This window comes from Macrobrachium rosenbergii, chromosome 39 (genome assembly GCF_040412425.1).
Source record: "Macrobrachium rosenbergii isolate ZJJX-2024 chromosome 39, ASM4041242v1, whole genome shotgun sequence".
In the NCBI taxonomy this organism is placed as follows: Eukaryota; Metazoa; Arthropoda; class Malacostraca; order Decapoda; family Palaemonidae; genus Macrobrachium; species Macrobrachium rosenbergii.
In genome coordinates this window covers 7,076,575-7,090,000 of record NC_089779.1, presented here as the reverse complement: position 1 = coordinate 7,090,000, position 13,426 = coordinate 7,076,575, and the positions used below count along the sequence as shown (strand labels likewise).

Sequence of the window (13,426 nt, the reverse complement as noted above, 5' to 3'; positions counted from 1 at the left end):
AGTAATACATCTGAATGCCTTTACAGTAAAGGCATTCAGATGTATTACTGAAGAAACATTTTCCATCTATATCAAATTAAGCCGACGATATCGGAAACATTGATTTCAGCCAGTCAAGAACTATGCATAAACCATATCTACCTGAAAATTACGTTGGTGAGAGAAGAGACGAAATGAAACCGACTACAGCAATAAGCACTAGGCCTATAGCCACATATAGGTTCCCTTGCATTTGTATTGTAAACCAACAATAATACCTTGTTTGCAAAGAATTCATTGCCTAACAGACTTACGCCGGAACATGTGGCTGCAAGGGGTTCAGCTTGCAATATGGGATGAGGTTGCTAGCTCCATATGCCTTGATTAACCATCCAAGGTATGACCACACCCAATGGTATTCAAGTTGGCTGATAAGTCGACCAACGGTGGTATCACGAAACCATCGACCTTAGGCCTAGTAGTTGGGCGAAAACCCTGGTTAATTAATGACACATTTCAGTTTAGGTTCATTCCAATTCGCCAGAAAATGGCTAATCGGCTTGATGCATCGTGTGATGTGACATTTTCATACGCCAATCATAATACCAATGCGGAATACATATAGGCCTATGCATACGATTGGTCTCTGGAGAAGTTTAGATTGATTTATTAGGTTATGTTCCTATCTAGGTATTTGCGTTGGTTTACTTAAACCTTCATCGTCCTGTGATACCATTACACGACGAAGCACTGAAATAACTGTGCTCGTTGTTGGTAGCAAACTAACGTGGTGTACTTGGCATTCCAGTAATGGCAAGATTCTCAACCCTATGCTTGAACATTTTACTAACAGTTGCTGAGATATACGTACAGAAAAACACGTAAACATTACCTGCGTCCCATCGGAAAGGTGTGAAAGAAAGTCGGGTTAAGTTTTGCCTGAAAATGTATCGATGGCACTCGTTTTAACACGCCATGTTAGCGTCTGCTGTGTCACTGAGGGTCTGATCGAGACTGAATTTCCCGCCTGTCCCACCCAGTCCCGTGACGTCATCAAATCTCGTGACGTCATCTAAGAAAACGAGATTAACAGAGCCATCTGGTGGCGCTCTGAAACGCCAGCATCAGTTCTTTTCTATTTTAATGAAATTGTTTATATAAAATATTAACCGACCATACGACTTGGTATCCTCAGCACAAAAACTTAAATTCAAAGGAATCTAATGCTCTTAGTGGTTAGTCTAGATAAAGGTGAGTCTTACGCACTAGCGGATCCAGAAAATTTCATGGGCGGGGCCACTAATTTTCATGTTATACATATATATATATATATATATATATATATATATATATATATATATATATATATATATATATATATATATATATATGTACGTGTGTGTATTATTATTATCGTTAAGATTATTTTTTTTTTCTCAAAATATTATTATCTAAATCTTCAATACTATTATGTTGTTATTGTTTTTCATGGGGGGGGGCCCACGTGCCCAGGTGGCGCCATCCCCCACCCCGACCCCGATCTGCTAGTGGTCTTATGTCAGCACAGGATTTTCCACGATGACAGTAAGTGATGGTGAAGAAGTACCGAGTGAATAAATGGGCCTCTAATATTTCGCCCAAACAGCAAAGATACGTGATAAATGTTTTTTTTTTTTTCTGGTCAGAGAGTCAGTAATATAGACGCCTCGTGGAATTCCGATTAACTAGCAATGGCAGAGAAGGCTTTTAAAATTTGCTTTCGGAATTCCGTATGTTCGCAATATCAATTATTGACCTGGGAATGCTATTAGATGCAAACCCACAAATTGAACAGGGGCTTAGTGCGATTGTGAATTTTTTTATCGTTATTGTTTATTGAGTAAGTGTTTAGCGAATGTTTAGGGTTTAGTGAATGTTTTGTGAATGTTAGTGTTTAGCGAGTGTTTAGTGTGTAAGCATTCAGTGAATGTTTAGTGAGTGTTTAGGGTTTAGTGAATGTTTAGTGTGTGTTTAGTGAGTACCTAAGGTTTAGTGAGTGTTAAGTGAGTAAGTATTCAGTGAATGTTTAGGTTTTAGTGAATGTTTAGTGTGTGTTTAGTGAGTACCTGAGGTTTAGTGAGTGTTAAGTGAGTAAGTATTCAGTGAATGTTTAGGTTTTAGTGAATGTTTTGTGGATGTTAGTGTTTAGCGAATGTTTAGTGTGTAAGCATTCAGTGAATGTTTAGTGAGTGTTTAGGGTTTAGTGAATGTTTAGTGTGTGTTTAGTGAGTACTTAAGGTTTAGTGAATGTTAAGTGAGTAAGTATTCAGTGAATGTTTAGTGTGTAAGTATACTGTGAGTGTTTTGGGTTTAGTGAATGTTTTGCGAATGTTAATGTTTAGTGAATGTTCAGTAAGTGTTCAGTGGATGTTTAGTGAGTGTTTAGTGATTATCTTGTGAAAATTAGTGTTTTGTGAATGTTTAGTAAGTGTATAGTGAATGTATAATGAGTGATTAGTGAATGTTCATGGACTTAGTGTTTAATGAGTGTTTAGGGATTTAGTGAGCATTTAGGGTTTAGTGAATATTTTAGTGTTTCATGAGTGTTTAGGGTTTAGTGAGTATTTAGTGTATAGTGGGTGCTCAGTGAATGCTTAGTGAGTGTTTAGTACTTAATGAATCTTTAGGAGTAAGTCAGTGTTTAGTGAATGCTTACTAAGTGTTTGGGGTACAGTGGGTATTTAGTGTGTGTTTAGTGTTTTATGAGTGCCTAGTGAGTACTGAGTATTCAGTGAGTGTTTAGTTATTGAGTCTGAATGTATAGTAAGCGTGCGTGTTTAGTGAATGTGAGTGTATAGTAACTGTGAGTATTTAGTGAGTGTAAGTGCTTTGTGAACGTTAGTGTTTAGTGATGGTACATTACTGTTTAGTAAGTGTTTAGTGTCTGTATGCAAAGAAAGTCCTGTAATTTACGAGAACCATTTATGCTAAACACTGCTTACAGATGTTTAGGCCTAAACAGCAGCAACAACAACAATAATAATAATTATTATAATAATAATAACAATAGTAAAAATAAAATTATATTAATAGTAATAATAACAAAATACTAATAATAGTAAAAAAAATAATAATAATAATAATAATAATAATAATAATAATAATAATAATAATAATAATAATAATAATGATAATAATAATAATAATAAGGATAATAATAATAATAAAGTATAGTACTATGAGCTAGACCTAGAATATATATACAGGTATGTATATACATTTATATAAATATATATATATATATATATATATATATATATATATATATATATATATATTTGCTATCAAAAAGGCATCCAGGAAAATGCATATGTATATCATATCACACTGTATTATTGCCAACGGTATTTAGCAATGTCACATTGCATCATCAAGGCTAAACTGAGCTAAAAGGAAGAGTGTCTTTTAACTCAGTTTAGCCTTGATGATATAATGTGACATTGCTAAATAATAAACTGGGTTAGGATATACGTATGCCTTGTCCTAGACGCCATGCCCTCCTTGATTGCAACTAAGAAGTCTACAGTTATATAACCTTTTTACGCATATATACACACAGACACACAACACACACACACACACACATTTATATATGTGTGTGTGTGTATGAATGAAAGTATGAATGAATGAGCATGAATACGAGCGTTTATCTAAGGTAAAATGCCATTGCTTTATTAATTGCAATTTGTATGCATAAATATCAGGCTCTTAACGATTTTATTCAATGGTTTATAAAGCAGATTTAATGAGAGACACCAATTAATTATGTAATTTTAGGTCTGGTCAGTATTTTTAGAGGCAAGATTCCGAGTTCATTTTTAGAAACATGTACAAGAGACAAATTCTTTTCCTCTGGAATCTTATTTCGCCTGAACTGAAACTGCAACACTTTTCTCAAAACATTTTGGAAATTTGTCTTTTTCTCCCTTTTTTTATTCCTGTTTCCGCTAGAATCATCTGTAAATAATTATATGCTTTGAAGAAGTTGAAGGAAAGGTACCATGCTTCCAGTATTGGAAACGTTTGTATAGTTTATAAAGGGAGTTCAAAACTTTGAACATGACAATGTTAAAAATGTTTTTGGAGGACTAACTAGCCATCTACATGTAAAGGCCAATACGATTAAGTCTGCAGCAATCACATTGAAACTGATAACGCCATTCGGAAGGAAGAATTTCATATCCAAAAAAATGAGGATTTTGAGGAGTTAAGGAAATAAGGATCTTTCCTCAAATAACGAATGCTTCAAAAAAGGAAAATGAAGAATGGGAGGATACCATGATTGAGAAAGAAAAGGATATCGAACAACTGAAGGACTTCATCGCTCGCCAAGAAACAGAACTTGAAAAGAACAAAGGAAAAATAATACTCGAACTGGAAGATGGAAAAAATGTGAATGAGGTCTACATCGCCTATTTCGAGGAAAAGGTTAAGGCCCAGGAAGCGGAGAGAAGGAAGATGAGGAAAGAGCTGGAAGGACACCCGCTAGCCTCACACCAAGAAGTTCATGTTCCTCGAGCAAGAAATGGCGCTCTTGACAAGTCTTGGAAAACAGGACCACAGGGGTAATTTAGATGTCCAGTCGAAGGTCCAGAAGCAGGACGATAGAACTCAATCGCTTCAGTGGTACTTGGCTGAAGGAACCGCAAATTATCTCGTCGAAGAGGATTCTGACTGGCCTCCTGTTGACTGCTGCGTGTCGCAGCGGAGGCGCTGCCACCTTCTGGGTCCTTTCGATGAGGTCTGATAGAGGATGGGTGCTGCCCACGGGAGGCGGACCACTTTCCCAGCCTGGCAGGATGCCTGCCTTCCTCCGAGGAAGCAGCTTCTGGGTCGAACCCTCCCCTTCAAGGTTACCCTCAAGAGACTAGCGAGCCTTGGGGGCTTTTGGGCCTCATCCTTGAAGTTCTTGGGCCCTCTCCAGGCCCACTTCCCCAGCCTGGCAGGATACCTGCCTTCCTCCGAGGAAGCAGCCTCTGGGTCGAACCCTTCCCTTCAAGGCTACCCTCAAGAGACTGGCGAGCCTTGGGGGCTTTTGGGCCTTATCCTTGAAGTTCTTGGGCCCTCTCCAGGCCCGTTTCCCCAGCCTGGCAGGATACCTGCCTTCCTCCAAGGAAGCAGCCTCTGGGTCGGACCCTTCCCTTCAAGGTTGCCCTCAAGAGACTGGCGAGCCTTTGGGGCTTTGGGCCTTATCCTGAAGTTCTTGGGCCCTCTCCAGGCCCCTTCCCCAGCCTGGCAGGATACCTGCCTTCCTCCAAGGAAGCAGCCTCTGGGTCGGACCCTTCCCTTCAAAGCTGCCCTCAAGAGACTGGCGAGCCTTTGGGGCTTTTGGGCCTTATCCTTGAAGTTCTTGGGTCCTGTCCAGGCCCGCTTCCCCAGCCTGGCAGGATACCTGCCTTCCTCCAAGGAAGCAGCCTCTGGGTCGGACCCTTCCCTTCAAAGCTGCCCTCAAGAGACTGGCGAGCCTTTGGGGCTTTTGGGCCTTATCCTTGAAGTTCTTGGGTCCTGTCCAGGCCCGCTTCCCCAGCCTGGCAGGATACCTGCCTTCCTCCGAGGAAGCAGCCTCTGGGTCGGACCCTTCCCTTCAAGGCTGCCCTCAAGAGACTGGCGAGCCTTGTGGGCTTTAGGGCCTCATCCTTGAAGTTTCTGGGCCCTGTCCAGGCCCGCTTCCCCAGCCTGGCAGGATACCTGCCTTCCTCCGAGGAAGCAGCCTCTGGGTCGGACCCTTCCTTTCAAGGCTGCCCTGAAAAGACTGGCAAGCCTTGGAGGCCTTTGTGGCCCATCCTTGAGGGGCTTGGGCCCTGTCCAGGCCCGCTTCCCCAGCCTGGCAGGATACCTGCCTTCCTCCGAGGAAGCAGCCTCTGGGTCGGACCCCTCCCTTCGCCATACTCTTTGCTTTCTCTTACCCAGCTTTTCAAATATGACACTTGCTCTCTCTGGAAGCTTCCAGACAATTTGAAGCATCTCAGAGATTGTTCATGGAGACTTTGGAGTTCGGCGCATGCGCGAGTGGTATTTCTCTCGTTCTTCTAGGAGCTAGAGACTGAAGGATTCCAAAATGTCTTCAAGGAAAATCCCGAAGGTTTTAGATCATTTTAACATCTTAACCATTACTTTGAGTTCTTTTTCTGACACATAAGTAGTTTCTTTACTTTAACAAATCATCTTCTATAGTCTTATGGGATTACTTCTTACTTATATATATAGAAATCTCCCGACGACGAGAGAAGATATCTGGGTATTCTTAAGACGTCTTCTCGACTCCAGGATCCTTTGAAGCAGTCTTCAGCTCCTGAAGCATTCCTGGATAATCCAATGGCCCTCAGAGCTCGAAGATCGTCTTGAAGCCTTCGAAAGCCTTAGAAGCCCCCGGAATTCATCTCCAAGAATGTGGGCTTATTCTTATCCAAAAACGTAGGCTTCCTCCAAAGAAATCTTCGAAGCCTTTCGTCTCCGATTTCTTCTCTATAAAACTCTGTTCTTTAGCATTGTGCAGGAAATCCAAAGGCTACTGAGCCTGGAGATTGTCTTGAAGCCTTCGAAAGCCTCAGAAGCCTTCGGAGATCCCAGAAACCTTTGGAAATCCCAGATTCCCTACTGTCAAACCAGGGATGACAAGAATGATCCGGACAAGATCCACTTGGAGCATAGAGGGTATATACCTGGAGCTGCGATCTCTATACAAGTACTACGTAGTTAGGGTTTAGTGGATGTTTTGTGAATGTTAGTGAATGTTTATTGTGTAAGCATTCAGCGAATGTTTAGTGAGTTGTAGGGTTTAGTGAATGTTTTGTGAATGTTAATCAATGTTTAGTGTGTAAGTATTCAGTGAATGTTTGGTGTGTAAATATCCGGTGAAAATGTTTAGTGAGTATTTAGGGTTTAGTGAATGGTGGTGAATGTTTATTGTGTAAGAATTCAGTGAATGTTGGTGAATGTTTAGGGTTTAGTGAATGTTTTGTGAATGTTAGTCAATGCTTAGTGTGTAAGTCTTCAGTGAATGTTTAGTGGGTAAGTTTTCAGTGAATGTTTAGTGTGTAAGTATTCAGTGAATGTTTAGTGAGTGTTTAGGGTTTAATGAATGTTACTGAATGTTCATTGTGTAAGTATTCAGTGAATTTTTAGTGTGTTTAGGGTTTAGTGAATGTTTTGTGAATGTTAGTGAATGTTTAGTGTGTAAAGTATTAAGTGAATGTTTAATACATAAGTTTTCAGTGAATGTTTAGTGAGTGTTTAGGGTTATGTGAATGTTTTGTGAATGTTAGTGGATGTTTAGCGTGTAAGGATTCAGTGAGTGTTTAGTGAGTGTCTTGTGAATGTTAGTGTTTAGTGAATGTTTAGTGTGTAAGTATTCAGTGAATGTTTAGTGAGTGTTCAGGGTTTAGTGAATGTTTAGTGTGTGTTTAGTGATTGTTTATGGTTTAGTGACTGTTTAGTGAATGTTAGTGTTTAGTGAATGTTTAGTGTGTAAGTATTCAGTGAATGTTTAGTGAGTGTTTAGGGTCTGGTGAATGTTTTGCGAATATTATTGTTTAGTAAATGATCAGTAAGTAGTCAGTGAATTTTTATTAGTCTTTGGTGAATGTCTTGTGAAAATCAGTGGTTAGTGAATGTTTAGTGTGAAAGTGTTTAGTGAATGTTTAATGAGTGATTAGTGAATGTTCATTGACTGTTTAATGTTTAACGAATGTTTAGGGATTTAATGGGCATTTAGGGTTTAGTGAGTATTTAATGAATGTTTAGGGTTTAGTGAGTGTTTAATGAGTGTTTAGGGTTTAGTGAATGTTTAGTGTATAGTGAGTGCTTAGTGAATGCTTAGTGAGTGTTTAGTGTTTAATGAATGTTTAGGATTAAGTGAGTGTTTAGTGAATGTTTACTGAGTGTTTGGGGTACAGTGAGTATTTAGTTAGTGTTTAGTGCTTTATGAGTGTTTAGTGAGCTTTTAATGTATAGTGAGTGCCTAGTGAGTGTTGAGTATTCAGTGAGTGTTTAGTGTTATTGAGTGTGAGTGTATAGAAAGTGTGAGTGTTAGTGAGTGTAAGTGTATTGTGGATGTCAGTTTTTAGTGATTGTACGTTACTGTTCAGTTAGTGTTTAGTGACTGTGTGCAAAGAAAGTCCTGTAATTTACAAGAACCATTTATGCTAAACACTGCTTAGATCCAAGAGCAGATGTTGAGGCCTTAACAGCAACAATAATAATAATAATAACAATAGTAATGATAATAGTAATAAAATATAGTACTGTGAGCTGGGCCGAGACCTGTCAATATGGCAGCCTGAGATGACACGCTCGGCAGGGAAGAAGCTTTGTCAAGAGGAAGATGAAAAAAATAAACTAGGTCTTTTCAGGAGTATGCCTTTATAATGGTATTATTATTATTATTATTATTATTATTATTATTATTATTATTATTATTATTATTATTATTATTATTATTATTATTATTATAAGCTCGCAGCATTGCTAACCGCATTCCCTATAACATCCGAATATATTTGCACAAACCAGAGGGGTGGCACCTTTGACAAGGGACCCCTTTTTTAAGGTACCATCATAAAACTATTATTTTCCTACGCATTGCCACTAAACAGACAACCCTAAACCGTGTTTAACACACGGACATAAACAAACGAACCTAAACAGGCATTCGCTCTGGTTAGAAAAGTAGAACCCATTACAGTAATGACACATTTTTACCGAATGTTACGTACAAGTGACAGCGAATAAAAAAAAAAAAAGCCATTTGAAATTTAAAGAGAAAAACGCCTTCTTTTTTTTACGCTTGCATTTGCCATGATATTACAACATTCCTCTCTGTGCTAATGGAATGTTTCATTAATTCATGACGGAAGTCGAACAGAGTAAGGGCATGTAAATTTGCGAACGGTTTTTACCGGGGTGTTCGTATTCCGGGAAATTCAATAGGGTAAAGAAACAGGTAAGTGGATTTGTATATATTATATATACATATATATATATATATATATATATATATATATATATATATATATATATATATAATGTATATATGTGTATATATATGAATATATTTATATATAAATAAATAAATATGTATATATATATATATATATATATATATATATATATATATATATATATATATATATATATATATATATATATAGATAGATAGATAGATAGATAGATAGATAGATAGATAGATTTGTGTGTGTGTGTACATTTTTTTAGAGGGGGATTTTCACTGTCCAATGGCCACCGACCACTAAAGCGGTTTGTCGACGCTACTGCATATACAGAAATCTCAACGAAATATGCAACTGCATATGCATGGTATATAGGGCACCACTGCACCCCCTATCCGTTATTGCACTCCCTCCCCGCCCCCCTGAAGTGAGTGAATACATTAAATTCTGCTCCCCAAAGGGCCTGAGGTGATGTACACATCATATGAAGGCAGTATTTACCTCAACATAGACGCTTTCATTACCCTTCTTCCTTTCCTGCTATCATACCACGCATGCCGTTGCGCATCTGATTCTTCTCGTTTTAGACTCTGTAGCTGAGCAGACTAAGCGCCGACCTACTTCTCCAGCGGTTGCCGGTTCGAATCCCCAGGGAAGTAGGATGTAGTTACGTGAGTGTGTGCGGATGGGTGTGGAATGTTTTCACTTCAGAACCAAAGCAAGGGGAATAAGGTAACTATGAAATCTCGAAACCCTTTTTACTGAAGTATAAATCATCCAAAACGAATAGATTAATGAAAAGGTAACGTGGCAGAAACCTTAGCGAACGCATTCAAGTTTACCTGATCGCATCATGCATTTCAGTTCGTTTTCTCAAGATGCCATTGTGCCTCTTTTGACCTAAGCGATGAATTTGGCATCTAGTGGTTGGTCGATTTTGGTGTGCAGCGGAAAAGAAGGCTATAGGCTCCCAACCTCATCCTAAACGTTTGTCCTTCCTGGAACCATCCTTCTGAGAGGAAAAAAGCATCTAGTTAAAAAGACGTCAATTAATTAGATCTTGACAGAATTATTTGCCATATGGACAGACGTCAATTGCTCCCCCCCCCCCCCGCCATGAGCAAAGTACTCCCAATTCCACCTGACGTCAGGAGCAATCAAGAGACGCCCTGCAGAGACTTCAAACCCGGAACGACGTCTCGCTTTGTCCCCGCGAAACGAAGTAATGAAACTTCACTCCGCCTCCCCCAGGAGACACCGACCCTTTTGTTCGAGCTGGAAATTAATTAAAAGTCTTATTAAGGTATTTTTCTACGAGTTCCATGAATAAACGAGAGGACGGGACCTCTCCTTCGACCAGGTCTCAGGTGCTCTCGGAAACCTTGAAGGGGCGGATACGAGAAGGGATGTGCTGGTAATTAAGGATGAGGCCTGCGGGCGGCACAAGGCCGATAGAGGGCTCCCGAAAATGGAAGGGGAAGGTCAAAGGGCAGTGGGAAGAAAAGAACGCCGCAGGTGTCAAGAGACAGGTTTATGCAAATAAGTTGTATAAGGGACATGAGTTTAGAATATATATATATATATATATATATATATATATATATATATATATATATATATATATATATATATATATATATGGTGTATAGTTACTTCAGTAAGCGTGGCTTTTTTAAACAAATATTAAGCCGCAAATAACAATTGATATCGATCTCACTCCACCTAGGTAAGACGAAATCGTTATTAAGTGATTATCATGGCTTAATATTGGGATATATATATATATATATATATATATATATATATATATATATATATATATATATATATATATATATATATATATATATATATATATATATATATATATATATATATATATATATATATGTTGAAAGGAAATTTCATCTTTACGTTGTCTCAGTGGAAATTAATAACTACATTAATTTTCATTTTTTCTCTCGTGATATTTAAGCATCCCAGCATCCTTTTGATCGCTTGATAATTAACTACTTGAAGCGAGAAGGATGATTTTACAGTCGAATGAGGAAAACTACGAGGAAGTTTCATCACGTTGCCTAACTTGAAAAAAAATAACTACACTCATTTTCATTTTGTCTCTCGTGATATTAGAGCATCTCACCATCTTTTTGGTCGCTTGAAGATTATCCGGCAGAAGCGACCTCTGTTCCTTTTAAAGAGGAAAACGGCTGAGACGTGAAACTGCATCATCTTAGCAGGCAAATCCGTATTTCTGCAATGATGTCTTCTAGTCTGGAGAGGGACTCAGGTACTCTCAGAGCCTCTGATGACTACTCTGAGACGCTGAATGCAGACGGCTCAAAGGACCCTTGTCTTTCACGGCTCTCTCTCTCTCTCTCTCTCTCTCTCTCTCTCTCTCTCTCTCTCCCTTTATTGTATTTCGTTGTTACCCCTTTGTCCTTAATCTTCCATTCACTTTGATTCCTTTTTCTTCCTAAAATATTATAAGACGAGGGACTTTTTTATCTTATTTTTTTTTATGCGTTGCCCCAACAATATATCAATTTTCTCCTTTGTCACTACTGTACATTGTTAATTACTCTATTTTTCTTTATTCATCTTTTGCTAGTTTTTTTTCTTCTATTTAGTCTCTCCTTTACTCCCCTATCCATAACTTTGACCCACTGTTTTTTTTCTATACTCTGAGTCACCGGATTCTTCTCGTCTTGTTTATATTACACCTTTATCTTATCTTCCTTGTTCTCTCTTGCCTGTTCTCCTCTTCCCTCCTACCCCTTTAGTTTGTTCCCGAGGCTGCTAATTCAATTTCTCCTTCATCCATCGTCCCGGATTTTCGATTTCCTTCTTATTCTTTTTTTATTTTTTTCAGAGGTGGTTCTGGTCGATGTTATTTTGCTCTGTTTGTGTTTCATTCTCGTTTTTGTCCTCATTATCATCGTCTTCCTTATTTACGCTTTCCCTGCTTCTTTCTTATTCGTCATTATTTCTTACTTTCCCTGTAGCACGTTCATTTTTTTTTTTTTTTTACATTCAGAAATTTGTTCATGTCCTCCAGTGATTAATTAACTGGTATTTCCACTTAATTTTTTATTGTAGTTAAACGTTTTATTCCTTATTATTTTCATGATGTTTATGAGATTTCTTTTTATCTTGTTTCGTTCCGTTTGTCGTTATTTAATTTTCACTGATACTTTTCCTCGTAATTTCCTAATCTCCATTTTCGCTGACTAGCTTCTTATTCCTTTTCCTTGAATCGCCAATCATCCGTTTGCGGTCTTTTAGCCTCATTTTCGCGGAAGCCAACTTGCTCTCAATTCCGGGCGCGAAGGCGGTGCCAGATTGCATCAGGACCCAGAGCTTTCATTAATCCTGACTGATTGTAAGCTTGTTTCGCGCTGAAATGTATCATTGCGGTTTTTGCTCTGTTCGTGGAAAGGAAAAGAAAGCATTTTACTGGCGTTTATAACCAGCTATGCTCACTCAGTAAATGGCAGGGTTCTGATCTGGCCAAGGGAACACAGAAGCAATAGGGAAAGTTATTCATCGACCGATTGCAGGGAGAGAAACAGTTGCCGAATTATAATCTTCGCGAAGTTTTTGACAGTGAGGGGATTCTCCCCTTCATGCTTTTTTGCGAATTTTTTTTGAAATAATGATTCAAGTGCTGAGAAAAAATGTCATGAAGAACTTAAGGTGCAAGCTTATTAAATTAGCTAAATAATGATAGCAAGTACAACAACGACGGAGAATTATAAAGCTCTGTAGAATACACGAGATTAGTGGCACTTCCATACAATTTCTCTGTCAATTTTTCTTCCTTAGAAATATAATGCATAGATGTCTCACTACCTTTACCTTTCACTTTATAAAAAATATTTCTTACTGTAGCCTTTTACGTAATTTTTTCCTTCTTATCTGTGCTAGACCTTTGGAAATCGTTCTGCAGATTCTTGAAATATATAAATTGCCAAATATAGCTCTTATTGTCTCTTGTTGCGAGCTATTTAAACTGTTCTGTTCGCCCTTAATCATAAAGCCAATAATCAGTCTGCAGTCCCGAGACACTTGGGTTAATGACTCTTGACCTTTAGTGAAGCGAATGGAATATGTAATGACCAAGTCCAGAGACTACTAGATTATATCAGAACAATGACCATTCATGAATCTTCGGTCACCTCAACATTTCCTTTTTTTATTACAATCACATCTACGCTCGTAGCTGGAGGTAATTCATGACATCACTCGTCTGTCCGTGTGCATGATTATGTTTTATAAGGATATCTCGAGATCTACTGTACTGATTTCGATGAAGGTGGCTGGAAGCGTTTATCCGGAGGTTTTCTCCAGATAATTCTTTTCTGTTGGTTGTCACAGAAGATATGACGATTTGAGACCGTGTAGACCACTAGCGGATCCAGAAAAATTTCATGGTGGGGGCCAACAATTTTCATATCATA

At 38.4% G+C, this 13,426-nt stretch overlaps 1 protein-coding gene across 7 annotated transcripts in view; it reads right to left on the bottom strand.

The window, feature by feature from the left end:
- Positions 1-13,426, bottom strand: part of LOC136825689 (GRAM domain-containing protein 4-like) — a 331,069-nt gene that overhangs the window by 245,738 nt on the left and 71,905 nt on the right. For 2 of the 7 annotated variants that reach the window (XM_067082425.1, XM_067082423.1), the window contains exon 1: positions 872-995. The exons of 2 other annotated variants lie outside the window; for them this stretch is intronic. In XM_067082425.1, the coding sequence (XP_066938526.1) occupies positions 872-882 (11 nt within the window). In that variant the 5' untranslated portion in view covers positions 883-995. Of the gene's footprint in view, positions 1-871; positions 1,018-13,426 lie in introns of those variants that run through there. 3 more of the 7 variants (XM_067082422.1, XM_067082413.1, XM_067082415.1) reach the window with 3 other exon arrangements.